At 33.9% G+C, this 14,159-nt stretch overlaps 2 protein-coding genes across 2 annotated transcripts; one reads left to right on the forward strand and one right to left on the reverse strand.

Annotated features, from left to right (window-relative positions):
- The first annotated feature begins 839 nt into the window (after nucleotides 1–839).
- Nucleotides 840–7,531, forward strand: LOC136803915 (nucleoporin p58/p45-like). The gene is made up of 14 exons (XM_067060638.1): nucleotides 840–876; nucleotides 1,123–1,176; nucleotides 1,994–2,089; nucleotides 2,231–2,275; nucleotides 2,705–2,749; nucleotides 3,234–3,402; nucleotides 4,615–4,683; nucleotides 5,005–5,104; nucleotides 5,366–5,440; nucleotides 5,791–5,989; nucleotides 6,230–6,312; nucleotides 6,716–6,809; nucleotides 7,038–7,124; nucleotides 7,368–7,531. Exons 1-14 carry the CDS (start codon nucleotides 840–842, stop codon nucleotides 7,529–7,531), a joined length of 1,317 nt encoding a protein of 438 aa, XP_066916739.1.
- Nucleotides 7,532–9,918: 2,387 nt separating this feature from the next.
- Nucleotides 9,919–11,114, reverse strand: LOC136803939 (beta-1,3-glucan-binding protein-like). The gene has a single exon (XM_067060665.1). The coding sequence runs from the start codon at nucleotides 11,037–11,039 to the stop codon at nucleotides 9,939–9,941; it is 1,101 nt and encodes a 366-aa protein (XP_066916766.1). The 5' UTR covers nucleotides 11,040–11,114; the 3' UTR covers nucleotides 9,919–9,938.
- Between the last annotated feature and the right edge of the window lie 3,045 nt (nucleotides 11,115–14,159).

Below are 14,159 nucleotides of genomic sequence, written 5' to 3' on the forward strand. Positions count from 1 at the left end.
TAAGGCCCTTACCACTAAACTAAACCTTAGAACTACTGACTCCCTAAAAGGTTTCGGAACAAAACCATCAAAACTAAAATATACAGCTATTGATGCAAACTCTGTTCAATTTTTAATGTTTTAGATTTAAAAAATTTTTACTGTAGTAAAACACCAGCTGTAATTTAATAATACTCATTCGGCATCTGACAAGAACACTGGACAGTTTGGAGCGTTGGCACAACCCTGCCAGGGGGTACTATAGTCCTAACAGTTACACACTTTAGCAAGAATCAGGTGTTTTACTTTCGATAGTCTTAAGTCTTACACTTTCCAAGCTTGGATACACTTATCACCCCCTTTTCTTTTTAGCCCTTTGACTTTTAGAATGATTTTGATATTTATTGATATTTATGAATAAAATTATTTTATTAAACAATCTTGTATATATTTTATATGTAGCGAAAATGGGCCTTGGGCCTAATGTTACTTAAATATATAGATAGATTGATAGATAATGTAAATAAGCTATTATGTTCTTTTACCACCCTGGGCAATTCGAGGTCTGTAAAAAACTAGTTGCGAACAATTACATTGAAGTTTCTCGATACACTTGATTAAATGGTATCTCGTTGCTTACACAGCATTTTTTATTTGAGCTAAAAAAATTGTTGTCTCAAAGCTCTCTTTCTGAAATTGAACAAAAATGTCATATTTGTTGCACTATTTTGAACTAGCTTGAAGTGAAGCAAAATAAAAAAAGGAACTGTTCTATGAAAATAAACGGCCAAGTTATAATGGATACTTTCCAGTAATCTTTTTCTACAGGCTAGAAAAATAGCCATTTAAACTTGTGCAAAATGTCCAAACATCATAAAAAATTTAGCCCACATAAAAGTTTGACCCACACAGAAAATGTTTGATCCATGCAGAAAATGTTACAACCCATGCAGAAAAAGTTGCAACCCACGTTGAAAAAGTTTCAATTAACACAAAAAAGTTTTAACCCAGTACTACCCAACTCATACACCCACTTCCCCATGCAATTTAGGAAACACTAGTTTTTCTCCCTCATTAATAATAATTTTGGTTAAAGCTTTTTGTTAGCAACTCATAGTTCTAGAATTACTTTTCTTTCTTTAGGTTTTTCCTTTGGAAGTGCTGCTTCTCAACCTGCCAAAACAGGTGTTGCTACAGGTAAGACTTGGATTTCATTTTATTTCAGTAATAAACCTGAAAGGAACTACCTTAAGTGGATAAATTTTCGCGTGGATTAATTTTCGGGGTTTTCGCGAATTTTGGAATTTTACAATCACGAAAATTAAAGTTCGCGAAATCAACGAAAGAAATCAAATTATTATATTACGAGTTCAACTCTTCATTTCAATTGTAAACTCTAGTAACTTCTTAAAAGTACTTTCTTTGAAGTTTTTTGAAAGCTTTTGGAGTGACTTTGTCTGCCTTTGTTCGATTAAAAAACACATCTCTTTTCTAGTTACAATTTATATAGTTGCAAAATTAAATAAAGAAGGCCATTTTCGCGAAATTTAATCCACGCAAAAATTTTAAAGACCCTTGTTTCGCGAAATTTAATCCACGCGAAATCTCTAAACCCTCGTCTCGCGAAAATTAGTACACACGAAAATTTATCCACTTAAGGTATAAATTATTTAGAGTACAAAGTCAAAATAAACGAAACACTTCAAAACGAAAAACATCTATTATTGCTGCATTAGTTTGCTTTGATACATGATTTTGTTGGTTTGCAAATTTCCTACATTTTACTACTTCAAAAAATCTTTACCTTCAATTCATCCCATTAAATTTTGCACGTCTTTTATTTTCACACACTCGTGTGAAACACTTCTCACACAATAATTAAAGGTTGGCGTGACTTAGTAATCAATATAAATGTGCAGGAATATCATCTTAGCACTCTTTTTGAGAAACAAGCAGCCCTCTATTAATGTTAAGTATACCTCTTATTATCTATTCCAAATGTTAATTCCTATAGGAATTTTAAATAATACAGTTTTATTAAAGAGTTTTTCATTTGAATATACAGCTTTTTCATTTGGAGGAGCTGCCAAAGCAACTGCTGCAAGTACAGGTAATGAGACTTCTTTCTGCTTTGTTTGGAGACTTTTTTAGTTTGGTACTTAAGATTTCTGTGTTGAAATTAATGGATTGAATTCAGAGACAGTTTGACTTTATACAGCAACATACTTATTTTGAAACTCTATTTTTGTAGGGTTTTCGTTTGGTGGAGCAACTACAACGACTGCCGCTAGTACTGGTAAAACACTAATTAATTGATTAATTAATCGTTAATTCATGTTTGATACACGTTCTATTCTATCAGATAAAAATAATAACTAAATCAGATGTGAGATATGTAATATCGATTTTAATATCTTAATTGACTCGACTCTGAGAGACATTTTTATAAACCATGCATTTTAGGCTTTTTTACAACAGATGGAAGTTGTGTGGGATGACGTCATCAAATTTATTTTTCTTCCTGGAAGTTTTTTTAAATGATGGAAAGCATCTGCACCAATTGACATGACCATAGCTTTTTAGATCATAAAGGTTTCCAATAAGGCTAAGTATGTAAAGCTACTAAAACCCTTTCAAATCGAAATATGCAATGAAATGAAGTGAAAATACTGAACTTTAGATTCTGAAAAAACAATTTCATGACATATTCTAATTTTTTTTAAAGGATTTTCGTTTGGTGGTGCAGCTACAACAACTACAGCTTCAACAGGTTATTAATTTTTATTTTTTGTTCTTCTCTAAAACAACACATCACTTTTTTGTTATTTCTACAAATTATAGCCATTATTACGCATATAACAACTATTTAAATAGAATTTGCTTGATTAAATGCTTGTACTTCACTTATTATACCTGACTATATACTTGATTTAGGCATAATGTATAGATCCACCTATCATGCAGTTCCGATATTGATAATTTCATAGCATTTCAGCTTTTTTAATTAGCTAATTAGAAAGAGTTTTGGTGAATACAATAACGTTTGTCAAAATTTACCAACATGTCACGTTAAACTGTATTTTGCTAAAATTAGTTTTGACCTAATTTCGAAATAATGTATATCGGCCTCAGCTCAGCTTGTTTTGAAATTTTGCTGCTTGCCAAAAAATTAGTTAATAAGGTATCACCCACAATATGTTATAGGACGAATTTTCCTAAAAATTTTATACCAATGAATTTCACTCTGCCTGTAGGTTTTGGAGGCAGCTTATTTGGCAAAACGACTACAGCAGCTACAACTGGTTTTAGTTTAACAGGGGCTACCACTGGTTCTGCACCAGCTTTCAAATTGGGAGGTACCTCAACTGCAACCGTCGGAGGATTTGGGCTTTCTAAACCAGCAACCACAAACGCAACAGAGAAGTAACTATTTTTTTAACTTTTTTGCCTAATATATTGGCCTGAATTCAAAGTAATTACTGTAGTTCTTCACTTCGACAGAATTTCTTGAAGTACTAATTCTGCTGAGCTGCCTACAGAGATAAATAAATTGGTTCTGCCGATGGATAGGTCGGAAGTAACAGACCATCTCTGCGATTGAATCGTACATGTTTCACTTCACTTATTATATAATCTGAATCATGTTTATTTCTGACTCTTGATGGACCATCTCAACGACATTTTGATTAAAGTCGATCTTTGCTTGATCCCTTTGAGCAACTTCGTTATTACTCCTTCTTTTTGTGAAGAGGGTGTTGATAAAATTTCTGATGCTGTGTCAGGTTTTTTTTCGAACCAAAAAAAACAGGGCTGAGAAAACTTGTGCATGCAACTTCAATCCTTAGGATACCAAAGGAAAATAGGTTATTGAAGTTTCACAATTTCTTTCTCCTTTGATTGAGAGAGATTCCAATGTATTGTAGAAGTTTCTTCCAACAGAATTTCTTGAAGTACTAATTCTGCTGAGCTGCCTACAGAGATAAATAATTTGGTTCTGCCGAGGGATAGGTCGGAAGTAACAGATCATCTCTGCGATTGAATCATACATGTTTCACTTCACTTATTATTTAATCTGAATCATGTTTATTTCTGACTCTTGATGGACCATCTCAACGACATTTTGATTAAAGTCGATCTTTGCTTGATCCCTTTGAGCAACTTTGTTATTATTCCTTCTTTTTGTGAAGAGGGTGTTGATAAAATTTCTGATGCTGTGCCGTCAGGCTTTTCTTTCGAACCAAAAAAAACAGGGCTGAGAAAACTTGTGCATGCAACTTCAATCCTTAGGATACCAAAGGAAAATAGGTTATTGAAGTTTCACCATTTCTTTCTCCTTTGATTGAGAGAGATTCCAATGTATTGTAGAAGTTTCTTCCAACAGAGTTTCTTGAAGTACTAATTCTGCTGAGCTGCCTACAGAGATCAATAATTTGGTTCTGCCGAGGGATAGGTCGGAAGTAACAGACCATCTCTGCGATTGAATCATACATGTTTCACTTCACTTATTATTTAATCTCGAATTTTGATTAGCAATTTTGAAGAGTTTTTGGGGGGACGAGGGTAAACCTTACCCATATGATGAAGTCTGTGTCTGAGAGTTCTTTTTACACTGTGAATTTATCTTTTACTTTGCAGCAAACCACCTGAGAATGTCAAAGAACAAACTGTTCCAACCGAATTGAATTCGCTGGTAGATAATATTGAGTAAGTGATTTTTATGTACTTTTTCAATTTGTGTGATGTTACCTTTCAACCAATAAGATTTCGTCATTTCGAGTTGCAAAATAACTCACTAAATAATTTACCGTACTATAATACACAATCAATCTTAAGTAAGTGCTCTGTTTGTTCCCACTTTTGACATAGTGCCGTTGTATAGAATGAATTTTCATGTTCATCAAGCATTGTTCTTATTAATGTGATGCAGAAATTGGATGAAAGATGCCGGTTTCGTAAATAACCTCATCCTTCTCTATCCCATCTTTATGTAAAAAATATTTTCACTAAATATGTATTCACTCGTAGGAAACACATTAAGAAGCAGAAAGAAGTGAAAGATGAAATCTCTAAAATCTCTTCTGAACAAATATCAACAACACGAGACGAATTGAAATCATTACAACAGGTTTGCGAGCAGACTGAAGTTTTATGAATTTTTAACCTCTCTCGCTTCTACCTAATTCAGCACAGTACTTAGTCATTACACCACGGTAGCCAATAGAACTTTGATTATAATTGCATAAATTTTAGGGTTTTTTAGTTCTTCGATGCGTATTGTTTTAAATTAAAAAATGTCTGATATAAGATAGCTTTTTTACCAACAACCTCCGTGTATTTTTATTTGAAATTATTATCATTCAATCTGTTTTTTCTATTCAATTTTTAGAATGCTGCACTTATTGGGAATGCGTTGCAAAGGAACTCTATTGCTGTGGAAAACCTTAAATTGTCTGTCAATCAGGTATTATGTTAATCACGTTTTAAAAAGTGAAATGTTGTTGAAGATATTGTTTCTTGTTCTGACCATTTTTTGACTCTCTTTATCCTTTTTCTCTTTTAAAAATCGACAATCTCAGGCATCCTTGTCGCCCAATATCTAGTCTGGATAGCAGACCTTCTCCTATAAGGAACACGAATTTGTTTGTGGTTGTCAACAGTCAATACATTGTTGTTTCTTCCTTTCTATCTCAAAACAATCTCTAGTTGACAGGTAATTGCTAAATCTTACCAGCACATGGCGTTTTAAATCTAGATTTAGAACGTCATACACCAGCATAATAAAATGATAAACAAACTTCCATTCTTTCCCAGGAACTAAAGAATGGCGAAATTTGCCACCGTCTGAACCAAGTAGCCGGTAGCACACATCACGATTTCACAGCACCAATCGAATACTTTCAACGGCTTGTCTACTCATTCGAATCACGCATCAGTAATTATCGACAAGAGCTTGAAGAATTGGAAGCGTTCTTGACATCAGCATCACCAATTAATGATTTCTCGCCACAAGGTATTTCATCAATTTAAATTGACTTTAAAAGGGATTTCTATAATGATAACAATTTCTGAGCATTCTTGTTTTCCAGTTTCCATATCACTACCTTGACTCAATCTAAATTATCACTGTTGGGAAACTTCCCTGGAAGTACTGTTTTTGAGTGAAATTGCGAATTCTTTTCGATTTAGAACCTGAACATAATTAATCATCGATCTTTGTTGTTCAAGTAACAATCTATTTATTTTTTTTAAGATTTATCATCGATCATGAAGAGGCTGAATGAATCTTTCATTGGTTTGGCCTCAGAGCTCTATCAAGTTCACGAACAAATCAAGGTATATGTTTTAACGATCCTATATTAGTACATCCTAAAATACAATTAGCCCCAGGACTTGCTCTAATCTGTCACCTGGCAATATTTGCGGTAATTCCAATCTAAATTTCCACTCTTTCTTAAAGGAAACGACACCCTCCGAAAACTGATAAAGAGATAGGCAGCTTAGAATAGACATGAAGCCTCCTCTTTTTGGTCAGAAATTAGCATTTTCTGTTGTGATGTACTTTCAAAGGGGATGCTTTCCCAAGTTACAGGTGAACACTTGTAGACCGACAGTCTTGAAGGTTGGGATGCCAAGAAAGGGGAATAGAGGCACTATTTGTGGTCAATGATAAAGTCTACTCACTTAATTCACCATTTTGTCTACTGAAGAAAAAACATTTTAATTTTCTTTATCGTAGATCATGAAGGAGAAATACTTGCACTATCGTCGAGTTGTATTCAGCGATGCCTCCGATCCTTTCGCTCCTCGCAAGAAAAAAATGATTCTTGCGGGTACGTAATCTCTGCTTGCATTTTTCTAGAATTCGTTAATATTTTGTGCGTTTATTCTAGCCACCTAGGTATCTAAAGTCACATCTTTCGTTTTGTCTTTATCAACCTTCCCGATATTAGTTTCTTTATGAACCCTTTCGATTGTCTGTTTTTCCGTCATGCCTTCGTGTTTCAGATCTTATCAAGTTAGAATAATTTTCGAGCATCTTTGTTCCCAATTTATTTCAGCCATGAAGGTCACCAAAGGCCCATCACCCTTTCCAGTGGCGCAAGGAGCAAGTATAATGGCTGCTGCATTCAAAACGGAACAGAAAAGTAAGTTTCAACAGGTTTTGATAGACCATTTCATGGTCGCATTAAATCATGGACAATCAGGATGCAAAGAACAATTTTTTTAAATACAAATAGCAAAGTGGTGGCCTTCGCTTAAAATCTAAAGTCAAATGGGTCTAAGTTATATTTGCTGTCGTCGATATACATAATTGTATTTTATTTTTTCCTAAAGTACACATTCAAAATTTAATAAATCTCAATAAATATTCTTTCTTTATATCAAAGGTACAGCAACCATTGGAGGAACTACGCTTACAAAACCGTCCTGTTTCCCCGCCGGTTCAACATCGTCGTTTTCTCTCAGCAAACCCACCGGTTTAACGCGAAGTTTCTCCTTTGATGGAAGCTCTAACAACAAAACGAACCCTGGGTGGGTCTTTAAGTGCTAGTGGCAGCTTATTCAACAAACCAACCCTTGGTGTAACGCCAAGTTTGAATTCGGGAAGTTTTACATTACAAAACCCACCAAGCGGTAAACGAGGGCGCATTTTATGAAAATAAATCCGAACACGAGTGAGGAAACATGTGTTTGAACAAGACGAAAACTGTCTTCCTACAAACATTTTATGAACTGCTCTCCGCAGCTGCCTTGGGTCAAGTAAATTCCTTGGTTTTTACGATTTCGTGAAGTATGGGATGTTTTCGTGGTGAATAAGACCTTAAACTATGAAATCAGCGACATTTTTTGGTATTAAAATGCAGCATCACTTGTCATTGCTATGGTGTGTAGAATATGGAATACGCTTTGACTTTTGATAACTGACCAAGTATCTTAAAATTATTTAACAATAGTATTGCTACTTGGATAAACTTTTAAGAAATCTCCGCTGAATAGCATGATTTTGATAGCATAATATTTTGGCTTGGAAATGGCGGCAGTTTTGCATCATGTTTTAACTATAGAACTTTTCGTGCTCGCTCATCCCAAACCATTTTAAAGCAAAGAGAGTGCAAATAGTCTCTCATATGCTTCGTATAGGCCCACTAATCTTAAAACATTATTATTTCGAGTAGTCGGAAAAAAAAACTTTCAAATTAAACCTTTTAGGAATAATCAGACGGTTTGAGATATTAAGCCTGTGCACTTCCTTTTATAATTCGGAGTGAAATATCCAATTCTTTTGGTTTTTTCCAAAGTTGAGATAAATTGAAATCTCTGAAAATTCTATTATTTTCTTGCTAAAATTCAAAAACTTGCAACCTTGCTTGGTATGTATTTTGTTTGTGGAAAAGTGTTAGACAAAAAGATTTAATGATTTGCTAGGCAAAACATATCAAACCATCTCATTATCCCTTTACAAATCAATTAAAATTCATTGCAATAAATATTTTATACAATGCATTTTTTTTTGGGATGAAAACCTTGCGGTACTGTAATATGGGATATTTTTTATTGTTTTATGTTTATTACCTGAAAGATAAATTGGAACAGTAAATTTTACTTTATGCTTTAATATGGATTCTTTCTTACCAAGCTCCTCACCAACAAGTCGAGGTAAAATACTTCCGTCATTTTTTTTAATTTATAATTTATTTTCTAATTTACGAGACTGAATTAATGATCATTTTAGAGATGTCACAGTAGAGATGTTTATTATCACCATGTTCATGTTATCACAAAATAGTCTCGTTTGGACGCGTCTACAATCTAGATTTTCTCAATATGGCTAGTATGAAAAAGTTGAAAAAATTATTCCTTAAAAAAAATTACAAATCTTAAGAGCCATTTTCTGTAAAAATCAGACAAAATCAGGCAGGTTGAGGAAGTGATATCCTCAGATTTTGCCAATTTTTGGATATTTTGCTGAAATACTTGAAAATAACATCTTGTGAAAATTTTTTTGAAAAATCTTTTTTCGTTCCCAATATATGGGCCTTTAAAATTTGGGCCAATTTGCCCAAAAAGTATGCTGCCTAATTTGCTCTAAAATTCAGTGAAAATTGTGTCCAAGACTTTGATATTGCAATCTAAGACATTTACCATGGGCTGGAACCACTAGGAAACAGTTTGGAAAATTTTGATAAAGCTGGATGCCTGGTTGCTAGGGAAAAACAATGCGTTGCTAAGGGAAAAATTGTCTTGATGACTTAAAAAGATTTTCCAAGATAAATTGTGCAAAAATGGTATTAGACCACATGGGTTTGATTTTAGGATTGGGTAGTATGGCCAAAACACTAACTAAGAATGGTTTGTTTCAGTGGTGGAACTTAGGGCCATGGCTTTAAAAGCTCATTGAAAATACTAAAAATTGAGCGAAAAGCTATGTTTGACTGCCATTTTAGGGCGTGGCCTTAAGTGTCACATGAAAATTTTAATTGAAAGTTAAAGATGACCATAAAGACTTCAGAAATATACAAAAATATCAATGTGACACTTGTGGCCAAGCCAGCTAATTGCTCTCAAAAACTATTCAAAATTAGAAATGTTGTGATTTCAGGCAATAATTTCTAGCCATAGGGTCAAAAAAATTTTCTCAAAATGCTATTTTTTCAAAGAACCCATGGATTTCTTTCAGGAAATTATGTTTTGAAATGAATCTTAAGCTTAATCATGTCTAAAATTGCTCTTGTAGTCAAAGATTTATCAAAAGTGCACTTTTTTGGGCAAATTGGCCCAAATTTTAAAGGGCCATATCTTGGGAACGAAAAAAGATTTTTCAAAAAAATTTTCACAGGATGTTATTTTCATGTATTTGAGCAAAATATCCAAAAATTGGCAAAATCTGCGGATATCACTTCCTCGACCTGTCTGATTCTTACAGAAAATGGCTCTTAAGACTTTACAATGTTCAAAAACTATGGGTTTTTTACCGTCTTTGTTACTTTAACATAATCTATTTGAAAGACTGGGTCATCCCACGTGGGTAACCATTGTGATCTGGCATCCCAGAATTCAGTCTGAGCTTTCTCGTCATTTGATTTCCAAGGTGGTGTTGGCTTATAGGTAGGGTGAAAATAGTTATTAGTCCCACCAACAGCTAAATTGATAATAATATGAAAGTTCTTATCGAAAGGTGCTAATTTTGTACCACCTTGCCATGGGTTATCTAAATAGCTTGGAAACTTTGCCAATTCCCAGAAACTAGTATCTGACCTCGATACATTTAAAGTACAATGTGAATCGATAAAGAATATAATACTATCAGGTGTCCAAGTCATCCTGTATTTATGAAAGGCATCTGCAAATGATCCTGTTTTCTTGTTTGTTTTGGCAAGGGTATACGGTTGTCCATTTAAGGGGAAATAAGGACCCCAGTGTAACGATTGCATGATTCGTTTGTTGCCAACGTCGGTTTTTGCGTCATCATCAGTCAGATGAGTGTTTCCTCTGGATTCGATCAGATCAATTTCACCAGAAGCTGGCCAGTTCCCATATTCCTCAAGCTCTGGCATCAACCAGACAGCAGGCCATAGCCAATCACCTTTCGGCATTTTTGCTGACACTTCTAATTCACCATATTTAAAAGAAAACACACCCTCGGTACTGATTGCAGCAGATTGGATGGGTTTTACAATGATTTCTTTACTCCCTTTATAATAACATCCTTTGTTTCCACGATTTGAGGTGCATTTGTTACCCGGCCATAAATCCAAAGCGCCGCCAGTTAGAAATTCATCATCAAATGTATTATTAGTTAAAGTGGCTTTCAGATTCAAACGTCCCTCTTTGACATAACTATTGGATCGATTGTTAGCATAATACTGGAATTCTTTGTTACCAGTAGCTGCGGCAGATATCCAATGGGTCCATGTCTTATGATCCAATGTATCGAAATTCTCCTCGAATATCACACAAGGATAAGTGGTACAACTATCAGCATTTTTTATTTTCGCTGCAGATAGCAAATTAACTACTATGAGACATTCTATGAAACCAAATAACATTTTTTTCGGCATTCTAGAACTACAGTCGATTGCGCCAGTTACACTTCCAGCTAAGGAACATAAGAAAGAAAACAAAGTGTATTTGAAGCCGCATTCATGTACATTCTTTATTTTATCAAATTTGTAAATTGCGATTCATTCGAATCTGGCTAATTACTGACAAATAATTTATGCAGAAAATGTGCCATGAATATATCCCTTTCAGCATGATTTATTGCATCTCAGATTCTTCCAAAGTAGCTGCTTATAATTACGCCATAAATATTTTCGCATTGCTATGTTGGATAGCGTGAAAAAAATGTTATCTGTGGAAAATTATACTCTCATTTTTGTCCCCACTGAAAATAATTAAATAAGCAAATCCTCACTCCAAAATGATGTGCTATTTTTTCATACCCACTGAACTTTCTGGCTCGAGAAAAATGGAATTCGAACCCCCAGCCTTAAAAAACCATGGGAATAGCGATCTCCATTGAGTTTTAGTCCGTTATTTTTACCCCTGCTGACTGAAAAATATCTACTGAGTCAGTCTGTCTGTGAAAAGGGGGTGTATCAAATCACAACTAACAACAGTCTAAATGTAAATGCAGAAGTATCAACTCAGAACATAGCAGGGAATGCGTGAATGAGCTTTTTCACTTGCATGAATGCGTGAAAATTAAAAAAGCTTTGTGTGAACAAAAATTGCGTGAATTGTGAAAGAACTTTGAGGGAATGCGTGAATTTTGGAAAAAGATTTGCGTGATTGCGTGAATTGAAGGTCCGCTTTCTCTATTAGTTAAAATCGGTTCACTTAAATAGGCGTGTAGCAATGAGGAAATATTCAAAGATATTTAAAAAGTAGAAAAGATAGATTTAAGTGCTGTGAAAATCACAGGCCGAAATCATGTATTGACCTGTGCCGACCAATCCAGATTCTATTCAGCGCGCAATCAACGCAGATAAAAGTAACCATGACGACAATCCAAGATCTTGGATGAAGTCCAAAATTGATATTTTTATTCCCGTCATTGAAAACACAACTTTTTTTATTTTAAGAAACACACTTTTAAGAAACACGAGGCTCAGAATGCCTAAAAACAAATTTTTTAATTCGGTTTTTTTAAGAACCTTCCAATCAAAACAAATGTTTTTTTCTTTGCATGAAAAATAGACTGATTACTTTAATCGTAGAAATTTTGGCGAAACTAATTTTAGCGTATATTAGCGAGTCAGGAAAATCTAGATTTTTTTTGGATTTATTTAGCGAATCACGATTTCAAAAAATTTCGCGTGGATAAATTTTAGCGAATACTTGTACTACATTATTGACTGAATTCGTTTTCTAGCATTTCTTTGCACTGAAACCCTTCCTATTGATAAAAATGTATCAAGGCAATAAAACCAGAAATTTCACGCGGATAAATTTTAGATCGCTGTCGATTCGGCGTGTTTTAGCGAGATTTATTTTAGCGAAAATAGGAAAAACTCGCTATAACGCTTAAATTAGTCTCGCTAAAATTTCTACGATTAAAGTATGTCAAAAAGTGTAAGAAACATTTAAGGCTCAAAAGCCCGATTTCTTAAGAAACATTGAGGTTGCTTGGTAAAACTAGTTTCTTAAAAAAAACAAAAAAACGTGTAAACATTTTCAAAACTGTACGTTAAAATCAAATTACAACTTAAAACCTACACTATTACACCTTAAAACCTACTAACACTGACCTGACCCCTTGCTCACAACTTAATAAAACTGTGAAATTGCAATTCAGGTGCTGAACCGTGATTCAATTGATCAAATATTTACTAGAAATCCATTCCCAAAACAATATTTGTATTTTTCAGGAATTCTTGTCAATAATGCAATTGCGCCTGTTTTTTTGTCAAAAAAAACGGCTTTGAAGGGTCAGAACTTTTATTCACTTCATTCATGTTTTTCTAAATCTCCATCAAATTTGTGACCTTTTGGTATGCAATATGACCATGTTTTGAGAAAGTCGGTTTCTGATTTTACTGGCAACTTTGAGGGCCTTACGATTTTTTTTGGGTGTAATCATGGAGAAGAAAATGACTTTTTCGTACCTACCTGTATAGGTATAAAAAGTATAGGTTTTATGACCTTAAAGCCTTAAATTCATTTGTGTAATCTCTAGGCCCGAAAAACTTGATTTTTTGAAGGGATTTTTGATAAAACTTTCAATAACTTCGAATTTTACGACACTTTGCAATAATTAAAATATTTGAAATTAGATATTTTATGAAAGTATCTATATTAGAGATTGTAAAAAAGTGAATTATACAATATTAAATTAAGTTTGGTGGTTAAGAGAGCTCAAAACTCGACTTTGTAGGTTTTAAGGGGTATCCACTGGTACACTTGGAGGTCTCTGGGGAATTTGTAAATAGTAAACTGTATAGGGCTGTATACTGACGGTAATATTTGCTCTTCTTCTTTGATTCTTTCTACAGTGATTTGATTGACACATGCGTGATAAAATTTCTATTGGTCTTCAGAGGTTATGATATATTCTTTGAAATCTCAACCTCTGATACTCAGGGTAAGATTTTAATTCTTGAGTGAAATATTCATTTCTTGCGAGAAACAAAAATGAAGATTTCTCGAAACAGACCAAAAGTCACAAAAAAGAACGGTTTTCAAGAATCTTGGTAAAGTAATAAACATTCTGGGTACAAGTTTTTTTTTATAAGAACAAACCATACAAACTATAAGAACATAAGGCTTCGAGGACCTAGGGTCAAAATATTAAGAACAAGTTTAGAACATTTTAAGGCTTTGTGGACTCTAAAACACCCGATTTCTCATGAAAATGGACAAAAATAGCCAAAAAATGGCGATAATAGACCATGTTAAGAACACTTTTAGGCTTAAAACTCAAAAAGTTAAAAACATCCGAAGGCTTCAAAAATTTTGGATATCTTTATAAAAAACAAACGTGTATGACGTTGTGGGAAATTCTAGGTTTGAGAACCAGTGATTTGTTATTAAAGCAAAACGGGTGCTCAGCTAGCTCAAACAATGTTTTGCAAAAAAAAGAAGGGTGAAACTCGAAACGAAAAAGAAAAGAATAGAAAAAACAAAAGGTGTTCTTATCACGGAAAAAACGAAAACACCTTTTTTCTAAAATGAAACGT

The sequence above is a fragment of the Clytia hemisphaerica genome, unplaced genomic scaffold, assembly GCF_902728285.1.
Source record: "Clytia hemisphaerica strain Z4C2 unplaced genomic scaffold, Clytia hemisphaerica genome assembly, whole genome shotgun sequence".
Classification (NCBI taxonomy): Eukaryota; Metazoa; Cnidaria; class Hydrozoa; order Leptothecata; family Clytiidae; genus Clytia; species Clytia hemisphaerica.